The following is a 16,293-nucleotide window of genomic DNA, read 5'->3' as shown; positions in this document are numbered from 1 at the left end:
TTCTGTATATTAGTAACTAGCCTTCGTGCGCGCGCGGTTTTGTCCATCTCATGTTTTATAATTTAAGTGATATTTAGATGTAAAACCATTAACTAATTTACTAAATAACAAATTGCAAAACTAATATGGAGCTTCAAGGCAATAGATTAAATAAACATGAATAGATAAACTATATGAAGCAACTCAATATGGCGCATAAACTGCATTGACGACCAAACCACATTTTACATAGAAGTGAAGGTTGATGGGAGCCTGGGACCAAATATTGGACATCTCAAGTGCACGCTTAAAGCCGTTGATTGAAGATGTATCACAGGAAAACAGCAAGGCATTGGATCTCCAAAAGAAGCAACTGGAAATGTTAGGAATGCAAATGAAGAATGGTGCTCAAAGGTTCATCGATGGACTGGTAACAAAAAGTACAGATACACAGCCAACTAAATTGGATGAGTCTCTTCAAAGTTCAAAGGCAGTTAAGTGTACTCGTAGTGCAGGTAGCAAGGGATGTGAAGAGACCTCGGTTATGTACGTAAGGTGGTGGAGACAATTGAAGGACTGAGTTGTCTCAGGGGAATTGAGGATGTCTGGTGAGAAACAAAGAAAGAAGGAAAACTAGAAGATGAAGCTTCTGAAGTTGGACCAGATGTGCTGCTGTGTGTCTGGGATCTGTCCTCTTCAATTGATATTTAACTCTCAGTTAGTAATTATTTTCGATCAACTCCTCTTGCATACAACCTTATTGAGCTACTAGGTATCCAGGTTGCCCTCTCATCATTTTCCTTTGATCTCATAGAGACCGACTGTTAATGTGGTCGAAGCGGTGGCGACTGATTCCGTTGATTGGTCTGGGCGTGGATCCTTGGCGTGAGAGGGGCTGCAAAGAGCCTCCCAAGCTTAGTAGATCCATGTCAAGTGTACCGCAATTGGGGTTGCACACGCCCTAGCTTGCAAAGCCAAATTGGCTTCTTTTTCTGTGCAGTTTACCTCCGGATGTGGTAGAGTTGATAATTTCAGATTGTAATGACCCTTTGGGTCAATGAATTACTTACATTTACATCAAAAAAGAAAACAAATATCTGCACCACTTCAAAATAATCATCAATCCGTGCGGACATATGTATGAATACAATATATAAGAGGTTTGTAATACACGAGCACCCCAAAATATGGGGAACTGAATATCTTTATAGCATCAATAGTTTACAAGTGACAAACCATGCGGAAAAATCCTGAGAAGGACAAATATGGGGGAAAAGACTTTCGAATACCTGTAATTGGTAACTCAGACCTCATTCTGAAATAAAATAAAGAGGTCGTCCCCTTGCAAAATGCACGAGTCCTACAGATACTTTCGTGCAAGGGCACGAACTTTGGTATCAAAATGTGATGATGTTATTCGTGAACCGGGCAAGTAGGTCGGATTAAGAAGAGTCTGCAAATTCACAAACACTCTGGTCAATAATCAGTGTCTCCATATAGTGGAAATTAAGGACACAGGTTAATGCATAATCACTAATAATCAACTATTATTTTCCGTCACCCTTCTTGTTGGCAGCTTCTAATTTGGATTCTCACTATGCCTTTAGGTATTACCACACTCTTTGGAACAAGAAAATGCTTTTGGAAAGATTTGTGCTAGAACACAGAACGGAGGATACCCTATATTTCCACATTTGTATTATAATATAGAGATAAAATTTTGCAGGTATATGTGCACAGCTTTCAGAGAAAAAAGAAAGAAAAACAAGGTATGCATAATAGACAATGCAATATGAGGGATCTAAAAATGACCCTTTACACATGAACCTATGTGTTACCTATTATGTGTATCAATAACTCTGCGAGTCTACCATAAAAAAAATATAAACCGTAACCTTTGTTTATCACTCATCATAGCTGAGCACTAGCAGACTTTCACAAAGAAAATTATTTGCCAATGTAGAGTCCTCATCAAAAGAGACGTGGTCTGTTTAAGAAAGTTAGAATAGCTTCACCCCAACAAACTTGTAACGCAATTCAATCAAGGAACCATACATCTATTAGATTCTTTTTGATAACTATCTGCTCAATTCACAAAATGTTTGGTCATCTAATCTTTGTAGAATGCTCCTAGTATTGAACTGACCAAACAGTTCCTGGTTTAACTACATTTCTGGTAACAAGAACTCCTGATGGATGACATAATATATGGGTCCTGATCTATTCTGAGCTAACAAAAGGGATGGATGTGAAATGGAGGAACTGAAGTGTGCTTTAGCAAGACACCACCAATTAGTATTTCCCTTGACATGACCACATGATGATAGTTACTTATTGGAATCCATGTGTTTCTGTTTTTTAATATTTCTCCTATGCAGTTTATAGTTCTAGTAAACATGTAAACATTGACCTTGAAGTGGTCTTCACAGGAAGGTGTTCATCTATACATTATGAATGAAAAAAATTGATTTAGGAATCCTAGCCCACAGCTTCTTAAGATGACATGATTTTATTAGAGTGTACTAATTTAATTATGGTAATCTGACATTCAAAGTTTTCTAATTACAGAATGGCATGGAAGAACATAACCTGCCTATACTCATATTATGCCATCCTAAGGCTACAGATAAGAAATTACACTACACAATGAGTGGAAATTCATAAAGAACACGTCTATCATACTTTAAGAGCATATTATGGAACAGTCACATGGAACTACAGAAAGGTGGTAAGGAATTACTTGCCTTTATATAAAGCTCATGAACCTCTTGGAAAAAGCTCTTAATCCCGTCATCGTTACGGGAGTCATGAAGCAGCATAAGTCGTGTATGTGTGTCTAGTCAAGGAAAATACCAAACTGGAATGTGTTCATGAAACAAAGTAGCACATATACAAACTGGAAACACCTATCCCTCTAGAGTCTAAAGTGTAACAGCAGCAATGAATTGGGGAACTGAGGACAACATTATCGATATCATCCTACACACTGACATTCTAGTAAACCACACGACAACAGTGACAAAATATTCAACAACTTGGCAGAATCAGGAATACATAATTCTGAAGTAGTAGATTCGAAAAGATGAAGGATATGACCAGCAGTAACATATGCGGAAACCACCAAATCATTAAAGCGGTCCACTGCTTTCAAGTACCTGCAACCATTTCCAAGAACCAAAATGCTTACTAACAGGAGAAACAACTTAACAAGTTAAAGATTCAAGAAAGCTTGAGGTGACTGACATGGCACTGGTAGTCCAAGCAAGGTCCTGCACAATATCCAGAGCTGCATGTAATATGAACTGGTGAAGCTGAGCAGCATCTTCTCTCTGCCAACCAGTCATCAACTCTCAGTACAGCATCTCACTTATAAAATAAAGAAACCAACGTTGACAACATTTTACAAGAAATGGAGGAATCCATTTCAGGTAATTGAAGAAATGAACAAACCCAGTTCAAGAATTGGCTACAAACTTAAAAAGAATGGCATTGACATTGTAAATCAAACACGAAATTTCAATTGAAACGATAAAGATTACCTTAGCCGTAGATCCCACTTCAGCTTCGTAAATGGGGATGTCGTTTCTGCTCACGATAATGAAACACGCCGTCGTCGCCATTTTTGTTCTACTTTCTTCTTCTTCTTCAGAGCTAGCTCTACCCCAATCTGACTCTATAAACTTTTAGACAGAGAAGCAAACGACGTCGTGTTAGTTGTGACACTACATCTTCTATTCTTTTTATTTTTAAAGAGCAGACAAACCACCGCAGATTATCGTTACTAGCAAAAATTTTACTAAAGTTCTTAAGTCCTAACTGGTCATCTTTTCTAGTGTTTTTACACTGTAAATTTGATTTGATTCACAGTGATAACAATTAATACAAATGGGGGAAAAAAAAACAAGATCAGAATTCAAAACAAAGGAAGGCTTTACAGGAAAAGGAGGATGATTATACATAAATATGAAGGATTATCGTCGGCCTAAATTTTTTAGTTAAGTCTGTTTATTGAAGGCTCGTGAACAAAGGGGTAATGCTAGCCCTGCACATGAATAAAGTCGATTTATTGAAGGCTCGTGACTTGAAGGTGAAAACAAAGAACACAAAGTTGCTCCAATCCCAGCTGAAGTGTGCAACAAAATAAATGAGCTCCATATGACCCGATTGTGTCTTAGCCCAATCTTAGCAGTTTGGAGCTCTGTATGTCACCCGAATTTTAAAAGGATATCAGCTGAGATAACTAAATCTGCTATAGACATACTTGAAGGTTAATTGATATTGAACGAAGGGGCTCCTTTACTCTCACTTCTGCTATTTAAACATTGGATAAAAACAAAGTATTCAATCTAAGTTCAATAATTTACACACAGACTAACCTGAAGCCTTGTTTTAGCACATGCAAAAATAAATTTGTAAAAGAGGGTATGACAATTATTGTGTTAGCCAAGAACAAACTAAGATGCATTATTTGTGATTGGATTCTTGTGCAGGTAGCAGATGGAACTTTATATATACAAAAAGCCAGCGTAGGACATGAGTGCAAGCTAGCATGCTTGTGAATACAGGAGGGTGTAAATGAAATTCTCATAGAGCGCCACCGAATTTAAATCTTGAACTTCACTATCAGAAATAACAGAGATTACTGATATCCAAGTACAATTTAAACTCACACACAAAAAGCCTTTGTTGAATTTCAAAGCTAGAAACACAAACAACAGAGCTGGGAGAATATCTTCACATGTTCATTATTGACAACTTAGGCATTTATAGCCTTCACAACTTAGGCTTAGCATGACTCTAAGTCGTGGTACATGATAACAGGAATGATTCAAATCACTAACTACGTGCTCCTAAACAGAAAGATAAATCTATCCCCACGATGAGTTCCTTGCAACACTAACACAGGCTATTAAGACAGATCCTAAACAACACTGCATTAGTATATACCCATGTAAACTCTAACAGCCTTGATATCCAACTACCCGGTATTATGTTACCTACTATATGACAGAAAGGAATCCCAGTTGAACAACTTATGCTAATTGCTGAGCCAAATCAATGAAAAAGATAATAGCTATACTCAGTTCAGACCAAGCAAACAAAAACCCAAAAGCTCAATCAAACTAATACAAAAGGAGAGATCTTCTACATTCTGTTAACCAAAAGCCTTTTGTCTGAAAATTTGGTCTGGTTTCTTTCACAATACATAAATCAAACCATAAACACAATTTCAAAATTGAAAACGAAAAAGAAACTCAAGTCTATCAGCGAGCAAGAAAATTGAATGAATAATATATATAATCAATCCATCTGCGAATTGCCATCATCATAACCCAATTGAGTAAAAACATGAAAACTTAAGGATCAACTGACATACCCAATCGACCAAGCCCTTCGTCTCTGAAGAGCTATTGATCTCGGTCGGTCTCAGTCTCCTCTCTTCAGTGCAGAAGCCAGATGTCGTCTTTCTCTCCTGTGCATGCCGTCGTCGTTTTTGTGTTTTTATCAATTTGGTTTTTAGTGTTGGTTTTTTTTTTTTTTTTTTTTTTAGGGAATTTTGGATTGTAATGTTAATCTGATAGTTTTTAGAATTAATATGCTAATGTGATATAATGGCTTTCAGTCGAACCACCGAATCTTTTTATTTATTTATTTTTAAAAGATGATCGACTTTGATTAATGAAATCATAGAAAACAAGAAACTTAACTCCAAGAGAACAAGAGCGGTGGAGGCTTTCACCTAACTCTGGAAACGACCTCATCTGGTGACGACAGCCTCAGTCTAGGCTGGTCTCTTAGCCACGCCGACACCCATGGCGTGCTGTCGGATTGGATGGGCAACGATTGTTCTAATGGTCTTCGGGTTTCGAAATCTATGGCTTAAAGTTTAGATGTGGATTGGGTCTTCTTGTCTTAGTTTCGCCGCTTCTCTATGGTTGAGCAATCGTCGAGATTGGTTTCAAGGGACGGCAGCGCACAGATGTTTGGCTCAAGGTTAGGGTGGCAGCAGAATATCATCGTCAGGATGCAGGCGGCGCTGTTGAGGTATTGGAACCCTTTCAATTTTGAATCAGTTTTTATGCTTTAGAGATTCAGGGTGTTTCTAGGTGGTGGTGACCTTTGGGCGAGCGAAGGCGTTGCTAGGCGGTGAGATCGGCATATGATTTTTCTCAGTACAGGGTGGTGGCTGCAAAGACACTTGGGCTAGGTCAACAAATGGGCCAAGAGTTCTGAGGTTTTGGGCTAGTTTTGACTTTAATTTGTGGGGTTTTTAAGAACTTAGGAGTAAGTGCACATGTGTTTATTATGTTTATATGAGTGCATAAGATTCCTTTTTAGCCATCAGTCTCATATATGTATAAGGTTTCAATTAACATTCCATTGCATAAATGTAATAAGTTGTCATTTGGCAAAGTACTGGTCTAAGAGCTACTTATGTTGGAGACGGGTTTACCTTACTTGAGCAAATTTTGGAGCACAAAACCTTTGTCAGGGAAGTTTTATATACTAATCACAATGTTTTTCCTTTTAATCTCGCAATCGAACTTGAAATTACTTAGTTATTCTAATTGTAGCCTTCCATGATAACATTGCGTAGCTTATGATATCCTCTCTATGCTTAGCCGTATGTGTATTTTCATTGAAAACAAGAAGAGGATTATTAGATTGCAATACTTTGTTATACATGGGTTTGTAAGTATAAGAATATAGACTAAAAGCTAGTGGTAGTCCTTCATGGGTTTTTAATTTACTGAAATTAAATTTTTTGCTGATGAACTATCTTCAGTTATTTAATTTCATGTTTGCTTATTTTTCAGAAATTCCTTGTTTTAATTTTATGCACTTTCATAACTGATAAACAGTTTTTGTTTGAATTTTAGAATTTTCTTGCCAAAGTAATACATGAGTATATGCTGGAAAAGGGTTGCATAGGTGCGTCTTCACATGTAGAAACTATTGTGTCTAGATAATCACTACAAAATGTTAACACTTAGATGTCAAAAGAATAGTTTTTCCTTATTTCTTTTTCTTGTTCTATTATAAAGCTGATCCAGGGTATGAGGAAGGTGCATGGAATTTTAAGAAAACAGTCACAAAGAACTTGAGAAAGCCTGAAATGATGTTGTGTCTTTACATCGATTGTCGAAACAATGACCATCAAGGTGTGATAGTGTTGCTGATGAGGCAAATGGAAGCCAAGTACGAACAAAGAAAAGATTGGTATGAACATGGAGAACATATAATTAGTCGCAATAAAATTGACAAAGTGGTCAATGAAGAGATATATAACTTGTTTAGAGCTATCCATTTTCTTGATCAAGAACATATGGAGCCTAGTCAGTTGTAAACGAATAGTGCGTTGAGCCTACTGAAGAAATTCATGATGATGATTTTATAGCCAAACTACAAGATGCAGAAATTCCTCTCTACCTAAATTGTTCAAGCTACAACAAGTTATTAGAATATTAGCATTGTAGAATTATATCGACATAAAATTCAGAGTGGATGGTCTGATCAAAGATTTGATAATCTTCTTCAGACATTGCTAAATATGCTCCTAAAGGACAATGTGCTTCATAAATCGTTGTACTCGATCAAGAAGTTCTTGAAAATATTTCGGATGGAGTACGAAAAAATTGACGCTTGTGAAAATGATTGTAGTCTATTCAGAAAAAAAAAGTATATAAAAACTTGGACAATTGTCTCAAATGTGGTTTCTCAAGATAGAAAAAAACAAGAATACCAATGAGATAAAAAAATGTTCCGGTTAAAGTTTTGAGATATTTTCATATCATTCAATATATATATAAGAGATGTTCATAACATAAAAAATGGCTGAAAACTTAATGTGACATATGTTCAAACCACAGACAACATGTGGTGGCTTTTGTGGCGGACGGATGCTCTCACAAGATTTATAATTATAAGAACAAGTTTTTGGCAACAAAGGTAGGGGATGTTGAAATAACAAATAAGATGCTTAAAGTATTGAAAAAGACAGTAGATATGAGAGATGATATAGAAACTATCATTAAAAAACTATTTTGCTAGCTATGAAGTCAACATATGTCTTGCCGATGCAATAGATATTGTTGTCTGTCGTTTACTCGTAGCTGGATTTTTTGACTCATACACTAGAGGACCCATAAAGGGTAATACACCTCAATCCTTCTTTTTCGTTATTAACTTACATCTCTCTATTTAATAGCTCAACGTAACTATATAATGTAAATCAGTAACTATAATATCATTTTTTTCAACATTATTTATATGAGAATTATCATATTTACAAAACTCTTATTTATAGTTGTTTCTTTGTGTTTTCATGCAGTTTTTCATGTTGTAAAAGATGAATGTCGACGGGTATACAACAAAGATGCGTTAACTGCTTATTAAGAATATTATGATTTTGCCGTTCATTTGATAGTCCTTTTTATGTTTGTTCCAAGGATGGTTACGAACATTTTTTTGTAAAAAAGTATCAAGATTTTTCTGGTACGTCTAATCAACCTCTTTCCTTTTAATAACGAAAATCATGTTGCTGATATGATAGTTATATGAGCAAAATCGTCAAAACTTCATAGATTTTGTGCAACTATTAACTTTCATCTTTTGGGTGAAGGACCATCAATCATATAATATGGATCAAGGAGAGCGACTACAAATGTGGAAAGAGGTACTATTGGGTCAGGGGATGGAAGTAAATATGCTACTGAACACGTGGTGACCATGTTAAATGTGAGACCTCCCCAAACAACTGAAGAATGTATCAGTTTGATGAAGGAGAGTGTTGTGGCAACTAGGTTATCTCTAAACCTTTTACTTGTGGTTTGTCACATAAATTGTTTTGACCATAGAGGGTGCACACGCTATGGAGAGAATATACACATCATACAACATGTGGTTGACAACCACAATCGCTTCATATCCATTTTGACAAAACTTTGTTATGTGTTACCATTAAGTTGACTTATATCGCAACGTCTGAGCTTGCGGTATAGAAAGAACTAAAGGAGAAGTGTTTGGTATTGACAAAGCTTAGACTCTTGGAGTTCATGGAGAATTGATCGTCAGAATTTTGTATTTTCATACAGAGCGTCAAGCTACCGAGACTTTGGAACTCGAAGCTCTAAAAGATCATTCCGCGAGGTTGAAACTTAAATTAAAGAAACCAAGTGAGGATGAATTCAAAACTCTTGTGCGTAGCAGAGTAAAGCTTAGTTCAGAGGGATTTTGAGACTATATACATTATTTGGTTCATCATTTCTATTTGCTTGATCTGTCATAAGAGGCAAGATTTCATTTAAAGGCATAATGTAATATATATGTTTTGTTAGGTGTTCTGTTCATTTTTTAGAACTGTTTAGAGCTATCCATTTTTTATTAGGCAAGATGTGTTAAACGTTTAGAGCTGTCTATTTTTTTTATCAAGAACATATGGAGCCTAGTTAGTTGTAAACGAAGAGTGCGTTGAGCCTACTAAGAAATTCATGATGATGATTTCATAACCAAACTATAAGATGCAGAAATCTCTCTCTACCTAAATTATTCAAGCTACAACAAGTTAATATTAGCATTGTAGAATTATATCGACATAAAATTCAAAATTGATGGTCTAATCAGAGTTTTGATAATCTTTTTCATACATTGCTAAACATGCTCCCAAAGGACAATGTGCTTCATAAATCGTTGTACTCGATCAAGAAGTTTTTGAAAATATTTCGGATGGAGTATAAAAAATTGATATTTGTGAAAATGATTGTAGTTTATTCAGAAAAAAGTATATAAAGACTTGGACAATTGTCTCAAATATAGTGCCTCAAGATGGGGAAAAAACGAGGAGACCAATGAGGAAAAAAAGTGTTCCGATTAAAGTTTTGAAATACTTTCATATCATTCAAACATATAAAGGATGTTTAGGACATAAAAAATAGCTGAAGACTTAATGTGACATATGTTCAAACCATGAACAACATGTGGTGGCTCTTGTAGCGGACGGATGCTTTTACAAGATTTATAATTATAAGAATAAACTTTTGGCAATAGAGGAAGAGGATGTTGAAATAACAAATAAGATGCTTAAAGTACTAAAAACGCAATAGATAAAAGAGATGATATAAAGATTATCATTAAAAGACTACAACGTTATCAGCAACGCTGGAAGGAAAGAGAGGAAATTAGACCAAAAGATTTTGTGCAACTTTGACTTTCATCTTTTGGGTGAAAGACCATCAATCATACAATGTGAATCGAGGAGAGTGACTACAAATGTGAAAAGAGGTGCTATTGGGTCAGGGATGGAAGTAAATATTGCTATTGAACACTTGGTGAACATGTTAATGTGAGACCTCCCCAAACAACTGAAGAATGTATCAGTTTGATAAATTAGTTTGATAAAGGAGAGTGTTGTGGCAACTGGGTTGTCTAAACCTTTTACTGGTGGGTTTGTCACATGAATTGTAGGAGTGGGCGCGGTGCGGTGCGGTGCGGTTTGAGGCCGAAACCGTAGTGCAAACTTCATTTTCGGTGTTCTAATTTTGCAGACTACAACTACTTTTAAGTAATGCAAACTGCATTATTGGTGCAGCTCGATGCGGTTTGTTTCAAACCGCATTACATAGTTAAACCTCATTATTCATCAATGCCTAAGTTCGCAAATAAGTAAACTGACATATAAACATTCATTCAACTGATTCAAGTCATTCAATACGGTCAAAAACTCAAAACTCAATCAACTTGCAACATAGGTACTGCAACTTTGAACATTCAAACTCAATCAACCTGCAACATAGGTACTGCAACATTCAACCTTCAACCTAAAATAAAACTAAACATTCAACATTCAAGAAGCGGTGAAAACGGTGGAACCGGTGGATGGGCTACCAGTGGAAGTGGAGGACTTGGTGAGGGGGTGGTTCGACTGGTTCCGATGCTTGGAGAAGGCGAGGACGAGGGCGTAAAGGACGGCACACCATTCAGTGAGTGCCCTTCCATAATCTGCAAAACACAAAAACCCAAATCAATTTTCAAACCCTAATTCAATTTAATGAAAATCTAATTCACCTTTCAAAGAGAGAATAAGGAGAAGATTCAGAAGAATCTAAGACATTAAGACATGTGAGAGAACTCAGCGAAGAATAGAAAACTAAAAACAAGAGAGTAGGAAGATAGCAACACAACTGAGAGGGCGTGGTGAACTAGCTAGTGATGGCAAAATGAGAGAGTCAGAGACCTCTAGCTTCACTGTGTGAGACTTCGCATCTAGGGTTAATTGGTTTTGGGAGAGTGAGGGAAGAAGAAAGTCAAGAAACAGATGCGGCTAGGGTAATTGGGTTTGGGAAGCTGACTCTTTCCCTCTATATATATACATAAATATTATAATATATGAATATTAATAAAAGCGGGTTGGTCGATTTGCAAGCGCGCGGTTTTATACCCGAACCCGCAACTGCACTAGATTAAACGGTTTCGGTGTGGTGTGTGAACAAAATGCTGTCGTTTTACCTAAATTCGGTTAACCGCACCTAATATTTCGGTGTGGTGCGGGCGGTGACTGCATTTCGGGGTCAATATGCCCAGGCCTAATGAATTGTTATGACCATAGAGAGTGCACATGTTGTTAAGAGAATATACACATCATACAATATGTGGTTGACAACCACAATCGCTTCATACCCATTTTGACAACACATCATACCGTAGTTGTTTTTTATTTTAGAGTTGTTATTTAATTTTGTTGCGCTTTTTGTGAAATAAGTCCCTACATTAGTTGTGTTCGGTGAGTCGGGCTATGTGTTTGTCGGTGCACTTAAAGTGCCTTGTCTGCTCTAGGTAGGCAGCGAGTTTATTGTTTCGTCAAATGGTCGTTGCCGACTAGTGGTAGAGGGAAAATAAATGTCGTCGGATCTATCTTCTAGCGGCAACATAGTTGGAGAGCTGATTTATTAGACATTAGGATATGTAATCAGGGTATATGTCAAGTTATCTTTCTATTATGTCACCGCAATGTAAAATTAATTAGAGCAGCTATTAGAGTACTCTTTGCTAATCAGTGCATGTCTGAGTATATGTTCGTTGTAGAGATTTCTGATATTATTTCAGGTCTTTATAATCAAGGGTTTATGTTTGATATCCCTCGACTATATTCAACACTTTCATTAATCAAGATTTGAGTTAGAAAAACCTTAGGTTACATAGCCATATTGCAGTGTTAATCTCTGGTGGTTGGATGAATTGTTGATGAGGTGGCAAGTGAAGGAGACATCCTACGCATTTAGTAGAGAATCAAAACCCTTCCACTCTCGTCCTCGGAAAACCCTTTATCTACTCTTCACTTGTTTCCTCACAAAAACCCAATCTCTTTTCTCCTCCTTTCTTCTCTTCTCTCACTTTTTTCAGGGGTTAGGGTTTTATTCTCCGCTTTTCCTCAAAACCCTAATTTCCCAATCTCAGAAATGGCCTGCTCCGCTCAAATCAACGCCTTGGGAACCTCTTCCCCCAACTTCGCTTCCCCAAAGTCGTCGCCGTTCCTCGGTCGCCAAAGACTCGGCCAAACGGCGCCGCTCCGGGGCTTCGTCACCCTCCGGCCCAACCTCGCCGCGCGACGCGCCGGGCCGCTCCGCGTGGTCAACGAGAAAGTCGTCGGCATCGACTTGGGGACGACGAACTCGGCCGTCGGCGCCATGGAGGGTGGGAAGCCCACCATAGTGACCAACGCCGAGGGGCAGAGGACGACGCCGTCCGTGGTGGCGTATACGAAGAACGGGGACAGGCTGGTGGGCCAGATTGCGAAACGGCAGGCGGTTGTGAACCCGGAGAATACTTTCTTCTCGGTGAAGAGGTTCATTGGGAGGAAGATGTCTGAGGTTGACGAAGAGTCGAAGCAGGTTTCGTATAGAGTTATCAGGGATGAGAATGGGAATGTCAAGCTCGATTGCCCTGCTATTGGGAAACAGTTCGCCGCCGAAGAAATCTCTGCTCAGGTAGAATTTCACTTCCGATTTCATTTCCTTATACTGTTTAAGTATCTTTGAACTTGTTTATGCAAAATTGGCAAATTTTGGTTGCAAGTTAGATTGTTGGTAAAGTTTTAGATTTGTAGTGTTATGTTGGTGGATGTATTATCTGCATTCGGTTGTTGTTGTTGATATTGATTGATGATTAAGAAATTCAGAATGTTTCGATTTATTATGGCATGATGTGTGTTAGGGCTAAGGGTCATTGATAGGATTTGGTTTATTGTGAAAAATGATGTTTTGTGTTGGGTTTTGTTATTGTTAATCTCGTTTATGCTCTGAATTAGGTTTTGAGAAAGCTGGTGGATGATGCTTCAAAATTTTTAAACGATAAAGTCACCAAAGCTGTGGTCACTGTGCCTGCTTACTTCAATGATTCTCAGAGGACTGCTACCAAAGATGCTGGCCGTATTGCTGGGTTGGAAGTGCTGAGGATCATAAACGAACCTACTGCTGCTTCATTAGCGTATGGATTTGAAAGGAAGAACAATGAAACTATCTTGGTTTTTGACCTTGGAGGTGGTACCTTTGATGTCTCAGGTAATGGTGTTTGTTTAACTTGGATATGTTGCCTTTAGTCATCTTTGTCGATGTTGATTTGGTACCTTTTTCTAAACACCAAATTGTTCTCCTTCTGTTACAGTTCTGGAGGTTGGTGATGGTGTGTTTGAAGTGCTATCAACTTCTGGAGATACACATTTGGGTGGTGATGATTTTGATAAGGTCAGGAGTTGATTTCCTTTCATTCTTTACACTGCATCAGATAAACTTTTGTATCTACTCTCCCTTTTTATTCAGATACTTTCCTTTTGTCGAAATGAGATAAACACTAATAATAGTGGCTATATTTTCCAGAGGATTGTTGATTGGCTTGCTGAAGACTTCAAAAGAAATGAAGGAATTGATCTATTGAAGGATAAACAAGCTCTTCAGCGGCTGACAGAGACGGCTGAGAAAGCCAAAATGGAGTTGTCATCTTTGACGCAGGCAAACATTAGGTTTGTTTCTGAGATAATTTTGAATATTATTCTGGATAATTCAAATTTTGGCGTTTTTCGTAGGTTGTAATACTTGAAAAAGTCTTTTATGGATCATAAATGCTTTGTTCCCAGTTTGCCTTTCATTACTGCTACGCAAGATGGCCCCAAGCATATTGAGACCACCCTTACTAGGGCCAAGTTTGAGGAGTTGTGCTCAGATCTCCTTGACAGGTATGAACTATTGTTGTAATGTGTTTGTAGTGCTATCTTTACCAGATCCTTCTTGTTCTGTAACAGTCTAATTTATGGACATTATGGATCAAAGTACTGAATGTTTCTTTTATATTTTACCTCAGAGTTAAAACTCCTGTTGAAAATTCCTTGAGGGATGCAAAGCTCTCCTTCAAAGACCTAGATGAGGTTATACTTGTGGGTGGTTCAACACGTATACCTGCTGTTCAGGAGCTTGTCAGGAAGTTGACTGGGAAGGAACCAAATGTTACAGTCAACCCTGATGAAGTTGTTGCCCTTGGTGCTGCAGTTCAGGTGAGTCATGATTTCTTCTACAATTGATAACATTACACTGATGTATAATTATCCTCTTCAGGCTGTTACTATCATAGTTTTTGGTTTCTGGTTACCTGATGTATGATTTCTTTCTACTATTAGTGTTACCTGACTGGTGCTGCTTTTATTTGCCTGATTCTAGGCTGGTGTATTAGCTGGAGATGTAAGCGACATTGTATTGTTGGATGTGACACCACTGTCACTGGGTTTGGAAACCCTTGGTGGTGTCATGACAAAGATCATTCCCAGAAACACCACTCTACCTACCTCTAAGTCAGAGGTATTCTCAACGGCTGCAGATGGGCAGACAAGTGTGGAGATCAATGTTCTCCAAGGGGAGAGAGAGTTTGTTAGAGATAATAAATCTCTTGGTAGTTTCCGTCTGGATGGTATCCCGCCTGCACCACGTGGGGTTCCTCAAATTGAAGTGAAGTTTGACATTGATGCCAATGGTATACTCTCTGTCGCTGCTATTGACAAGGGCACAGGCAAACAGCAGGATATTACCATTACTGGTGCTAGCACCCTGCCTAATGATGAGGTACGTACTGTGTATGATGTAGTTGATTAGAGAGCTGAAATATGGTTTTTGGAGCTACGTCTACACATGTCTTCATGGTTCATAGCTATTTATGTTTGTAGTCTGGACTTATATTTGAAAATGTCTTGAAACATACAGGTACAAAGAATGGTTAATGAAGCAGAGAAGTTTGCAAAGGAGGACAAGGAGAAGAGAGATGCCATTGATACAAAGAACCAGGCAGATTCTGTTGTCTACCAGACTGAGAAGCAGCTCAAGGAGCTGGGAGAGAAGGTTCCAGCCCCTGTTAAAGAGAAGGTTGAGGCAAAACTCGGAGAGCTCAAGGAGGCGATTTCTGGGGGTTCAACCCAGGTTATTAAGGATGCGATGGCAGCCCTCAACCAGGAAGTTATGCAGCTTGGACAGTCCCTTTACAACCAGCCTGGTGCACCTGGTGCGGGCGCAGGGCCAACACCACCGGGTGCTGAAGATGGGCCTTCAGAATCATCATCCTCATCAGGCAAGGGACCTGAAGGAGATGTTATCGATGCAGATTTCACTGACAGCAAGTGAGCACAGCGGTTTGGTAGATAGTTGTTATCTTATTTAATTTCGTGGTCAGTAAATGTGTATAAGAGATAGAATCAACTGTGGGATTTGATGTGGTGCTTGGGGTTTTAATCTGGCCATTTTTGTTTTAATGGAGGATGAGATGATAGCGGATTGATAAGAGTTTACTGAATCTAGATTAGGGTGAGATAGCAAAATGTTGGATGCATGCAAATTGTTTTAGCAGCAAATCCCATTCAAAAGCAGAACAGTGTACTCACTAAAGGAGTATGTATGTCCTCTCTCTACCCAATAATAATACTCCTATTGCTTTGGTTTTTGACACATGTTGGAACTCCATGGAAAGCAAGTTATTTGCATTCCAAAGCGTTTTTTCTTTCCCCGGATGCGTTTAAGCGAGTGAAACGATGAACCAATTGTTGCGTCATCTGCTTGTCAAGGTATAGCTTGCGTTTATGTGACTGAAATGGTGAATCTAATGTTGTGCCATCTGCTTGTCAAGGCCGAGCAATAGTATTAATAGACACAGCCAAGTTTAGGGATGATATCTGATATACTAGTTGCCTCTTGAAAACAAGCAAGCCGATGTGGTGGTGCAGACGACGACGAGATTGCATCTAGATACGGTAAGGCTCGTGGCTGACGGCCGTGAATTTTAGAC

The 16,293-nt window shown here is 38.2% G+C and overlaps 2 protein-coding genes across 2 annotated transcripts; one reads left to right on the top strand and one right to left on the bottom strand.

Annotated features, from left to right (window-relative positions):
* Positions 1–1,078: 1,078 nt before the first annotated feature.
* On the bottom strand, positions 1,079–5,529 carry LOC101300283 (trafficking protein particle complex subunit 2-like). Its single transcript, XM_004307120.1, has 6 exons — positions 5,357–5,529; positions 3,519–3,659; positions 3,223–3,308; positions 3,073–3,134; positions 2,724–2,809; positions 1,079–1,432 (listed from the first exon to the last, which is right to left on the bottom strand). Exons 2-6 carry the CDS (start codon positions 3,597–3,599, stop codon positions 1,340–1,342), a joined length of 408 nt encoding a protein of 135 aa, XP_004307168.1. The 5' UTR covers positions 3,600–3,659; positions 5,357–5,529; the 3' UTR covers positions 1,079–1,339.
* Positions 5,530–12,381: 6,852 nt separating this feature from the next.
* Positions 12,382–15,957, top strand: LOC101299993 (stromal 70 kDa heat shock-related protein, chloroplastic-like). The gene is made up of 8 exons (XM_004307119.1): positions 12,382–12,962; positions 13,283–13,535; positions 13,639–13,718; positions 13,851–13,993; positions 14,108–14,206; positions 14,332–14,521; positions 14,685–15,083; positions 15,222–15,957. The coding sequence occupies exons 1-8, from the start codon at positions 12,435–12,437 to the stop codon at positions 15,633–15,635; spliced, it is 2,106 nt and encodes a 701-aa protein (XP_004307167.1). The 5' UTR covers positions 12,382–12,434; the 3' UTR covers positions 15,636–15,957.
* The last annotated feature ends 336 nt before the right edge of the window (positions 15,958–16,293 follow it).

The sequence above is a fragment of the Fragaria vesca genome, linkage group LG7 (assembly GCF_000184155.1).
Source record: "Fragaria vesca subsp. vesca linkage group LG7, FraVesHawaii_1.0, whole genome shotgun sequence".
Lineage (NCBI taxonomy): Eukaryota > Viridiplantae > Streptophyta > Magnoliopsida > Rosales > Rosaceae > Fragaria > Fragaria vesca.
This window is presented reverse-complemented; position numbering and strand designations above follow the sequence as displayed.